Source organism: Rhyacophila brunnea, unplaced genomic scaffold (genome assembly GCF_057557595.1).
Source record: "Rhyacophila brunnea isolate RB1 unplaced genomic scaffold, BYU_Rbru_1.0 scaffold_7, whole genome shotgun sequence".
NCBI lineage: Eukaryota > Metazoa > Arthropoda > Insecta > Trichoptera > Rhyacophilidae > Rhyacophila > Rhyacophila brunnea.
Window position 1 is genome coordinate 30,694,759 of NW_028233339.1, and position 12,839 is coordinate 30,707,597.

Sequence of the window (12,839 nt, forward strand, 5' to 3'; positions counted from 1 at the left end):
TTACCATTTGACGCACTATATAGTCATAAAGAATTCACTACTCGTAGTTAGTTCGTTGAATTGTACGCAGATGTTCCAACAAAATGTTATCCGTCCCTGCGTCAGATAATATAGGCGTCAGCTGGTGCGATGCGAGGCAGATGAAAATGCCCGATAGGCTTCGAAGGTTTTGTACCACACTTCCCAGTCCAAGCTGGCCGATAATATGTATATGCATACACGCAAAGTATGGCTTTGTGGAACTTGGTTCACTTAAGTTAAGTTAACGCAGTAGCCAAACCTCGGAGTAAATTGATGAATATAATCAATTTAAAATTAATGATTGAATTTAAATTTACATTTTATATCATTTAATGTTTGTTCTATTCATCGTTTCGTAAGTATATATATCATGAAATTTGGATAGTATCGGATAGCAATTGATTTAGCGTTTACTCTAGGACTATTTTAGCATGTGCATGTCTATGGAACTAAAAGTCCCCGCTTTTTGTCATACATATTATATCGTATCTTTTATTCTGTTTTTTTTATAATGTTAAAATATCATAAAAATCGCACTGTACACAGGGTGGAATGAGGAGGTAGAGCGAAGGGTAGTATTATAGAATGCATAATACAGACACGTTTTAAGGATGTTACAAACATTCATGCTTCCGATGTACATATTTTTTTTTATTACGTTTATCAAGTTTCCATTGCACCTGCCTACATGGATTGCTAGATTAATAAAATCAAATACCTGACCATACTATTGGAAATGACAAATACTTACCTGTTTTATTTAGTCATACATATGATACAAACTAATGAAGAGGTAGTAATCCTTTGTAAAAGAATCATTAAAATATAAAGGTGATTAGATAGATAGTGAATCTCGTTTCAAAAATGGCACATAAAATATAATAAGAAACATTTGTAAAGGATCAGTGAATGAAGTAAATTTATCTGTGTATGTTTACTACATACTTGCGATCTTGTCAAACCGTCTGTGGCAGTAAGTATAATCGTAAAATCTTCGTCCCAGCTAAATGTGAACATTCTGGTCAATTTGAACTTCGCAAAGTCATCAGTTTGGAAAACGTTTAGAGTAATTTGACAATACGACAGAAGATTAATTCATATCTCAGCTACTCTCGATCCACTACTGGATGGAGGTCTCCCCTTGCTGTCTCCACTCTTTCAAACCTGGTTATTTCATCAGTCCAACACACCAGTGATGCTTCAAGAATAGTGGAAAGTCGCTTTTTGATACTTTGTTCAAATATCCCAATTCATTTCGTCCCAGCCTTTATTTCCTGATAACTACTTCAACAACGTTTCCATTTAAGTTTTATATTTATTTTTTTTATATATGTTTTATATTTTCATTATATAGTAATTTTGCATTTACAAACTTTCTTGTATAAATTCTGTATTAGGTACCTATTGTATATTCTTTACCAGTTGATAATGTCCCTTTGAAGCGGACAAAAGCGGTTCTGATTAATATTAAACTAAGTGAAGTTAGTACAACATACTGTGTTGCATTCTAATTAATAATTTGTAACTTTCAACTTGTTTGAACTGGTGGTTATATTATGTTTCATTTACAACTGGAAAAAAAACACAGACACTAATATGCATTATGGGTAAAATTCTACAAAAATATTGTGACGGAGACGAGATTTGGTACAGTCTTTAGTAAATTGAAGATGCCTAGGTATATGAAAATAATGCTACAGATTTTTTTCGTCAAAATAAAAAAAATATTAGACTTATGATTGTCTAAAATTAACCTACCGATGAGAACAAATCGGTGGTTATAACCTAAAAAGATGTAAATTTTATAGGGGGATTCTTTTATATTTACCTATATAATTTATTAAAAAATCAACAATTTATAACTACAATATTATGTTAAATAGTATTGTAGGGTAAATATATGAATTGATAAATTTTAACTTATGAGCTTTAGGAAAGAAAAATAATATAAAACCGATCGAAATTATGACCATTAAAATATTTATTGTTCCGGAAATAATTTATTAATAGGAATGTTGATTTTATTACATGATCAGTGATCAGTGTGATCACATATTGAATTTCTCATAAACAGAATGCAAATAAATAGCTGTGTGTCATCATTTTTGTACATCTTGCCACCTTTTTTTATTAGAACAAAATATTCAATCCTACGATAAAAATTTAGAAATTCTTAATATGGAAAGCGATTAAAAATAATATCTTTAATATTGAACTAGACATAAATTCCATTAGAATCCATACTCTTATATGACTTTAAAGTAGGTGTAAAAATTGTTTCAATAGAATGTATTTTGGTTACTGCAGCCTTTAAGTATTATATTACTAGTTGTATTGAATTTAAATTATTGATTGTTTAGTATTATCCTTGATAAAATAGTAATTTTAATAAATTTTTCAAAGCACACTATTATATTCGTGTCCCATTATTGCAATATTGTGTTGTATATTATGCTGTATTAATATTTTATCTAACGATAATGCAATAATTCTTTCAAATGTGCGCACGTCAATATTATTAACAATTTAATTAGTTTGTAGGCGCCTACCGTAGAAATTAATAATAATTTATAACAGCTGGAAAAAATGCCTGTCTTTTTTTCGTATGAAAAACGATGGAAATTTGCATCTATATTGGATAATAATTTCTGAAAAAATGACAATTTTACTGGTTATTTGATTTATTAACGCGAATTTCCAAAAAATATTCATTTTGATTTTCTTTTCAGTTCCTATATTGCCGTCTTCTTACATAGTATGTAACTATATGCTACTTTAATAAATGATAAATTAAAATATCAAATGACAAGTGACCTGATTGGTGGGAAGAGAAATGAATGGTTTGGGATGCCACTGTGGTGGATACACTCACGGCATCTCACCTGGATAATTCAGTTCAATCGTCAGCTTCAGCAGCTCTTTTAACTAGGTCTAACGAAACCAAAAAATATGATTATCGTTTGTTTGTCCCCTGGGTATCGAGACATTTGGACCTTGCTTAGAAGACGGTGAATGAACGGAGGTTGCGTTGCCAAAATAAACTATTTCTACTTGCGTCTCTACTGCCTTCTGTATGTTTTCAGCAGTATAAGTTGAAGTACAACAGTTGTTTTTCCCATTGTGGAAAATATGACTAAAGTATCCACCTCGTCTGCGTCGGGTGGTAGTTATAAGATAGGCATAACGATTAATTATACTAATTCGAAGTCATACTAAACTAATATATTCGTTTTCGGTTTTATAAAGACTGTTTCAATTTCAAAATATTTAAATAAATTTAAATACAATTTGTACTATGCGACCAATCTTATAAGTAAAATGTTGATAACGAACGGGATTTCGTTTTTAAAATAAATCAATTAGACATACATAATATTAAAACACCCAGGGCTCGAAATGGAACGGAACGCACCGGAGCGCCGTTCCGGCTCGTGAAATTTGTAAAATTATCGCTCCGTCTTGTGGAAAAAATATGTTGACCATCTGAGCTAGATAGGCCATAGAATAGAAAATCTGACACACTTATTTTCATAAAATACACATACGATTTAATGACTATGTAAATATCTTCAGAAAATTTGTCGAGCGCTCCGGTTCGTAAACTTTTCCATTTCGAGCGCTGAAAACACCTCAGATATAAACCAACCAGAAAAAATCTATTTTGAAAAAATACGACGCCCGACGGGACTAGAAACTGTAACTATTGGATTCGCGATGTACTTTTCAAATTATTTATGTTTAATAATTTAAAGAATGTTATATTCTCAAATATTGTGAATTATTCGTTGAATAAAAGAAATAGTTTATTAAATCAATTAGGTACATAACCATGGCATTCAGTTTATAATTAATATGCTGTAAGTAAAAGCAGAGCATCTCCAGAAATATTCAATACATTATCATATACTATTAGTATGTAGTTATTGTGGAATTTTAGGATAAATATTACTTAAATATACATACGTCTACTAAAGGATATTATATATTACATATACATACGTCTACTAAAGGTTATATATTATATATTACTTGATACTTCTATATTACCACACACTTACATAATATTACCTACGCAGTGACATCCCAAGACAAATTGGCTCCCCTAGGCAGTGCCAAAATGCCGCCCCATTTTTTTATATCGTATTTTTTTATCATCCTTTCTTGACACCAATATCTAATATATGTGTTGTATGGATAAATTACGAAAAGAGATATATACCACTACATCTAATTTAAATGCCATTCCTGCTTCAATAGACAATATTGCGAGTCTACGGTTTCATATACATTTAAAAATACACCTGACAATTTCCAAAACTCGCGAATGACTACAAATATTTGGATAAATTTTAAATTAAGTAAGTATGTATCTACTGTGATACCCCCGTATGGTCCCCATTTGGGGATGTCTTTGTGTATCTGGAGACGCCCGAATCGGTATCAAAGCCAACAAATAATAAAGCGCTGATTACGAAAATAAATAATAATAAAAGAGCCCAGCCGGCAATGCCGTAAATTTTGTTAACCGTTGGAGATTTGCAACGTCGCTTTCTTTTCGACGACGGTCTCGTTGAAAAAAATCACAAGATGGCGCGCAGATCGCGACAAACAGAAAAATCGCGAGCACGCCGATTTCGTACGGATAAAATAAATTATTCAAAATGTAACCATATAGAATAATAATAACGTAAAGAAACTCGCCGTTTTCCATCATAATTCCGGTGTGTCAATTATCCACCTCCAAATCCCGAACCCAGACGATAAAAAAGAAAACAAAACACAAAGTGACAGTTGAGAAATTCTCTTACCAAAATGGAGGGAAGTGATACTACCTATAATTCAATTGTAATTCGCAAATATCCACATGTCATTGCTGATCACCAAGGACGCGACGTCCAAGGACAATGGACGTAAACTAGACATCGCGAACCCGACAAAAAATACAGTCCTGTTAAACCTTTTATAGTAATTAATACATTTCGGTTCCAACCAGTGAGCAGATATTTTTAATGGAAAGATATTTCTGTTATTACTAAGCTGTTTACGTATCTATTTCTATATATACGCAATGATTCTCCTCGATTTGCCGCCCTTCGGGTAACTGCCGCCCCCAAGCGACACTCAATCTGCTACCCCCACGGGACGTCACTGTACCTACGTTAATATTATGTGTGTTTAGAATATTTAGAATACCGCAGAGCTACTACTTCATCGGCTGATTGACATGTTTCAATTAGTTAAAAAAACACCAAGTAGATAATAATATGTAATAAATAGTAGGTATATCTGTTACCTATGTGTTTTTTTTCCTAAAGCATCCCTACAAGCAAAAGTCATCGCAAGTAGATACTTTATATAGCGTATTTTTAACTCTCTGGTAACAAAATAAATTCAATACATTTTTTTAGATTGAATTCATCATTCTGAGCATGCTGGTAGCAATGTAGCTTAAATCGCGAAGCTGATATCCTACTAATGCAATCATTCACTTTCGGGATGAAGCGATCCGACAAGCGGATATCCTTAACACTATTCAACACGGCGTAGCTGTCACTCACCCCAATTCAATTACACTATAGCTTGTCTAAATAAAGCATCGGAGCGTAACCTTTATTAAATAAATTTAAAATCTGCCTTCATGTCTACGCATTATTCCATTATGAACATTTTCAGATAGTTGAATATTATGGATTATATATGAAATATCTGGATTAATTAATAACAATGCGACAAAGTTATCTTAGGCTTTCAGTTGTAAAATAAATTTTCCAGGCAACAATTACGTAATATTATGTAATATATTGTATTTTATTATCACCTAGGTACTCAAGTTTTGACTGCTATTAACCTATATCAGTGGGTCTATTCTAAACTTATCGACCGCTAAAGTGATAAATATTATCAAACTTCGGGTAGGTTTGTATCAAAGTATTACCACTTATTGTAACAATTACAATTACAACCATCTTTATTGTAATTTTTACAATAAGTGCTAATACTTTGATACAAACCTACCCAAGTTTGATAATATTTATCACTTTATCACTTTAGCGGTCGATAATAATTATAGAATAGACACTGGTGTCAAATACGATTAAACTTGATAAAATAAAACGAAATAATATCTAGGTTACTAATCCAAATTAGCTAAATTGTTTAGAAATGTATGTGTTACAGTAGATTAATTTAAAAAAGATAATTTTATTAATTATATTTTTTAACATCTTATAATTTTTATTAACTACCCTGCACAACAAAATATTTTTAATTTCATGTCGGAATAACTCTTGTTTCCAAACTTGCAGAATAGACACTGAAGATAAATGACATTCTAAATAATCTACGACGATATAATAGCATCCCTTACGCACTTTTCGCCCTCGATATAGCATTATTTAATCCATTTCATTCGCCTAGAATGCTTAGATAAAATATCACCAACTCATAAGAATGTAACTCGATTATAGACGGTAAAGAAGAATTTAATAAGTATAATTATTCTTTTTTATCATTTTTAGAATATTTTATTTATTATTCATATTTTACTAAGTGATAATTGAAATTTTCTGATTTTTCCAGCACCATTATTACATTTCTTTACAGACGAACCATTTTATTACAGACGAACTGTGCTTATTTTTTTTCGATGGGTAGATAGGTTGCTTGGTAGGTCAAATACACTATTTTATTTTATGCAGTGATAAACTAGCAGTCAAAATTTATTTATGATATAATTATCATTAATTTTACATCAAAAACATAACATATTATTATTGTACTTTAAATGTATTATACGTGCTCATTGATAAAGAATGTATGTGCGTATTATTTTAAAATTTTATTTACAATAATTAGAAAAACATTTAGTTTTCTAATGGTAAACGTCATATTTTCTAGTGAACAAGTTTTATAAAGCGCTATAGATCCATCAGTATAAGATGTATGCTGCGTGAAGGCGCCACACGCTAACATTTAACATATCACTCAATACTTTTTATACTGTGATGATGACCTTAGTTCTAAATTCGAACAACGGATGATTAATGATGGTTTATCTTTCTATAATACATGAGTGTATGGATATTTAAAACATTTTAATATAGGCTATAATGTAGGCTTTTGATTTGTTTTTGTTTTAAAATTATGTATACATCTCTTATTTTATAAAATATTTGTTCTATTAACCAATCGATTGTTGAAATGAAAATAGTACCCTGATTAATATTAACAGTTATTCTAAATACATGTGTCCCTATAATACTATTTTTTTCCGTGGAACTATTATTAATAAATAAAATTATAGTTAACACTGTACTAATACATTATAGAAAACATATTTAATTCATTTTTAAACATGTTCATTTCAACACGCAAGATGTGTTATCTATACGTAGAACTATGGATAGTTCCAATAATAATATTAATTGTAATTTTATCATAAAATGATTACTCTTTACTTAATTACTGATAACATTTGATGAAAATGAATTAATAAAATCGTGAGAAATAATTAGTCACGACCGACCGCAGTATTCAACCTAGTAGCAAAATGTGACATTTAATCAAAGTAAATCTACTTATATTATACATGGCCATTAATAAAATAATATGTTAATTATATTTTGATCATTATCACATCATAACTTTTAACATTCTTTTAACAATGATATTTAAATTTCATTCTAAATCATAATTTAAACTATCTAAATATTTTTATTAATGTTAAAGGTATGTAATAATGACTAATGAGTATTGACAAATGATTATTTAGTAAATTATTATAAGTCACATTAAGTTTAATATAATAATGTTGAGGGTTGTAATAAGTAGCTACATATATAAAGAAAACGTATATATGATGAAGACAAGTTCATTTAATAATTAATAAAGTGATAATATCCTAATTAGAACTCAACGACGACTCATATTATATTTCTCTTAAAATTGTTAGTTCATATTCGAATTAAATTATATATAAATTATTACTTGATACAGTACAGTATATTTATTTATTAATCATATGTAGAATAAAAATGAATTAAATTGTATTATATTAAATGTTTTATAAATAAAATAGATATTATTTTTATATGTATACATTGTTATAAATCTCCCACATTTTCATATCCTTTTTATAGATTAATTGATAATTATTCATAATCTTGTTTTTTTTGTTTACGAATAAATGTTTTCTTTTTCAATTCTAGGGTAGAATGAGGGGTGACGCAAGACTGGGATTTGCCTGTGGGCTGCTTCTAACGTCCCTGGTCATCGTTTCCCAAGCAGGTGAGATGACATTGTTTGTTGGATTTACAATATACATAAATTCTTACGGCTTAACGCTTTCGCTGCTGAATAGATAATGAGATTTTAATTGCCCCCTTTAAAATGCACGTTAATTACATCGATCGGCCGCCTGGTCATTACGCGCCGTGTGCGTCTTCCGCGTCCAAAGTATTAACCGAATAAATTTATTCCTTAGCAGGTAGTATTCTTACCCCTATTATTGGCGAATATATTTCTTCAATTTAATAATACTTTCATTTGAACTAATTCTTGATAACTACATTTTTTTGATAGAATAAAATATTGTAAATTTTTCACAAAAATGATACTCATTTTATGCTAAATGCCATTTTTCATGCCATTACGGGAATAAAAAAGCCTTCATATGGGAGGCTTTGCATAATAGCTGTAGTATTAAGATAAATTATTCAATCATGATCCTTCCAAAATTCTGTATTATGGTATACTACAATAGGTATTTTATTACTAAAGAAATGCTATAGAATGAGAAAGCAAGGGTATTCAAAATTACATACTTACTTAGCTTGCTTTTTTCATTTTTGTAAAAGCCATTTCTTATGTTAAGAATTATTATATTACTTATAGACCAACCGTTACTTATTGGCAGCACGAACAATACCTACTATATTATTATATACAAACAATGTTTCAATATTTATTATTGAAATAATTTTAACACCTACTTATAAATATGTAAATAAATATTGCAGAAATTCATGATAATTATAACATCACTGATATAGTTAAATCAATATTACATGACTATCACCAGACAAAATTTTCGAAATTCGTATACATTCAAATATTTCAAGCGGTTATATAAACTTTTTTAAAAAATGATGAAAGATAAAAATCATATCAATAATTAAATTCATTTGTTTTGTAATGTAATCTGAAGTGTGAAATACCGCTTGTTAATACTAATCGTGTAAAGATAGCTGTTGGCAAGGCTGCTTTATCTCTGAGAAGAAACAATATCTATATAATCGCATTACGTAGAATTATAAAATGTTCTTAATATATTGTGTTTTGTACATTATATAACATAAAAAAAATCTCAAAAATTGTCATCGTTACAATGCCAAACATATTTTAAGTACTTATGTATTTATTCTGACTATACATGGAAAAATAAAACTATGTGTTTACTATAAAAACATAACTAAGTTTGTAGGTGCATTTGTGCAGCACCATACTTTTATGGTTTGAGATAAATTTTTTATAAATTCACTTATGATACCTACAAGAAAATAGCTTGTTTTAGTGCACAATCATAAATAAAGTTTTTAACAATTAAATATTATTACTTATACAATAATCATATACAACATACGGACGTATATTATTAAAAAAAACATTAAAAGGCCATCATACTAATTCAATAACAATACAAAAAGTTCATATTATGAATCCCTCTATAATTCAAAAATTGCAAACTGTGATTTTTCACGATTTTTCTTTTATTCCTATACTTTTATACTCGAATATATTATATTATAGTCAATGATCTGTACGTCGCTATAAAATTAATATCTGTGTTGTAGCAAATTACATTTATTTTCAATTTTAAAAAATATTTTATTGTAAAGTCTGATACCCTAATACGATAAGGCCATTTTTATAATCTGATTAATTTACTTCAACGCGTCTTAACATATTTCTCAACTAATACGATTTTTCCTCATCCTTCAAAAATCGGCTATTTGTCTGAACTTATTGTGGAAATTATTAAATATGACGTGTTTAGCAGTTCTTAAATTTATCGAATGTATTCAGCAGTTCTTAATTTTAATATTAATTAAACGTCGAAAACACTCTTGTCGGCGTATGGAAATTATTTCGTTTTCCTTGATTCAAAATGATTCTTGAAATAACTTTTGAATTAATAATACTAAACTCACTTTCTGAATAAATAATTTACTCAGCCAATCGTTAGTTAGTCGAAAAATGATTACATTTTCAAATGATAACAATTGATATTTTTTATTCAAAATAGGTAAATGCATATATGTATAATTTTCCTATTTTCAATTTAATAATGAAACAATGGCCATACTTATCAATTTATTTGTTGGTACGACTTTATTCACATTAATGATTTGGTAATGTTTATTCGATTTGTCGCTACTATAATAAAGTTACTCATTATTTTTAAATACGTACACAATTAATGTATAATTCATGGGTGGTAATTTTTTAAGGACTATACAGACGGTCTGATTTGGTCACATTAGCCGTATTATTAAATCGGATGTACCTATGTGTGTCATTTGATATAATTCTGCCGGCTGATGTAAATTGACTCTATCATCCGAACGCTTGAGGGTCTAACTCTAACTAAATCATATCGTATGTAGTGTTGGTTCCATGCTAGTCGGGCTTAAACTTCGTTGCGATTTGGGACAGAGATATAGATATATGATAGGTAATCATGTTTTTTTGTTAAATTAACCATATTTTCCTAATTTTTAATTTCCGTTTTTGATCTTTCGATCATAATAGTAGGAATTAACGGTGCGTTTTGTGAAACAAGTGAGAATCATCTGACACAAGCAGACGGCAATCAATTATTGGCAATACCTGATTTTGGATAGACTGACTGCAGTGACTTTTACTGCGACTGCACAAGAATTCGATACCGGTCAATGACTATCCACGTAATTGGTTAGGTTAATGCAAAACATCATATATGAGACTGTATAAATAAAACCACATTAGTATGCATTTTGATTCTTAAGTAATTAGTAACTTGAATACACAAATAACTATCAGATAATGAGCTACGATAATGGGACCATCCTCACAAAGAGTCATCAATCACCATAAGTCATTATTCCATAAAAGAGTTTTAATACGAAAACCTCAGTAAACAAAAAAGGTATCGGATGACATTTTACGAATGTTTACAATACCTTCAAATACGTTGGTTGCAGATAAAATTAAAAAAACCAATCCATTACTTGATTTTTTATTCAGAAGTATATCGTTTAATAGTACGAGGCTAATGGTTGATAAAAAAAGAAATCTTTTTTTCTAGTTAATGTTAAATAACACACATCTCATGATACATACTTCAGCGATGACATTGTTGGGAAAACTTTAATATGAAAACCGAATTTTCTGATAAAACTACTTCTGTACCTATTACAAAACTTGCAAAAACTTTTGTAAGGAGAAAAGCTGTACTAAACTTGAGAGATAAGTAACTACTTTTAGTTTCACAACTTTTATAGTTGATATTAACGACTTGTTAAAAAAATCATACTTTGTAAAGGTATGAAGGACGAACTATTTTTCCTTCTAAAATTGTAGCTAGAACGCGTACGTAACTTCAATGATTAATTTCGGTCAAGTGTTTATAACATTTTTTTCTAACAATATCAAAGTTGTGATCATTCCATGTAATTTACTTTACCTCACACTTGTTTTTATGATTAAAAGTTTTCAAAAGGCAGTACCTATCTATGTTTATTGATCAGAATTTTGATGCTGTGATACGTAATGATATAATATAATGAAATAATTGGCTACTCTTATGTCGGGTGAATAAAAATATGAATAATAAAATTGATTAAAACGATAGCAGTACATACGATTTCGTACATAGTTTTAATTGTTCCGGTGTCGAATCTTTTTTAAATTTATTTTTCAACAGTATCTACTTAATTATAAAACATACATAATCAAAATCAGCATGATATAAGCAGACTATTATATAAAATACTAAGCGTACAATCTGAGGAGCAATCTTTTTGTTCCTGGCCCTCTTTCTTCCATACACACTTCCATGGCCTCCATATCCTGAAACGTGCCCCCAGGCTAGAATCTTTGGCGGACCTCCCTACCTGTCGCTAAGATTAAAAGCAATGAGACACTATACAAGCATTTTCCAAATGGTGTTCGAGGTAAAATAATGGGAATTGTGTGTAATTTTATTGATTTTTTGTATTTTTTTAAAACATCTACTTGTATTATGGAGTCGTCGAGTATCGATATGCAATAATCAAAAATTATATCGTATATCTATATATTTTAAATGTTAATATTCTTGTAGTAAGATAACTTTTTTACTATTAAAGCAAATTTTGAATATGCGTTTATCTCACTTATCTGGTAGAACCGCCACGCCGGGCCCCTCCTAAGCCCGGGCCCTCATGCCAGAGCCCTGTAACCCCCCCCCCTGTGGGGGCCATGCACACTTTGTATTGGTGCTATAAGAGCGATCTAATCACTGCAAATCAAGGGGTGCGGTACATGGAGCTTAATTCGTGTGTTCCCTATGCTCCGTGATAGGGTGTACTAGTAGTAATATCATGGGGAGTAAATGTAATTGTATTATTTTGTACTTGCACGGATTTTATCGTTAATTGTGATGCTACACCAGCGACCTACCTTCTGAACGTCTAGCATAGGCTGTGTCCTATAGGAGCGATAAAATTAAGAAGGAAAAAACTATTAATTTTGAAGAGTACCTATGGTAAAAAGAATTATGCCTATACAATATTCTAGAA

The 12,839-nt window shown here is 29.9% G+C and overlaps 2 protein-coding genes across 9 annotated transcripts in view; one reads left to right on the forward strand and one right to left on the reverse strand.

Moving 5' to 3' along the window:
• Positions 1-12,839, reverse strand: part of LOC147064710 (DNA oxidative demethylase ALKBH2-like) — a 318,791-nt gene that overhangs the window by 195,339 nt on the left and 110,613 nt on the right. The window lies entirely within an intron of this gene.
• Positions 1-12,839, forward strand: part of LOC147064711 (uncharacterized) — a 204,155-nt gene that overhangs the window by 164,754 nt on the left and 26,562 nt on the right. For all 8 annotated transcript variants that reach the window (XM_085958122.1, XM_085958124.1, XM_085958123.1 and 5 more), the window contains exon 2: positions 8,229-8,307. In XM_085958122.1, coding sequence (XP_085814248.1) covers positions 8,235-8,307 — 73 coding nt within the window. In that variant the 5' untranslated portion in view covers positions 8,229-8,234. The remainder of the gene's footprint in view (positions 1-8,228; positions 8,308-12,839) is intronic.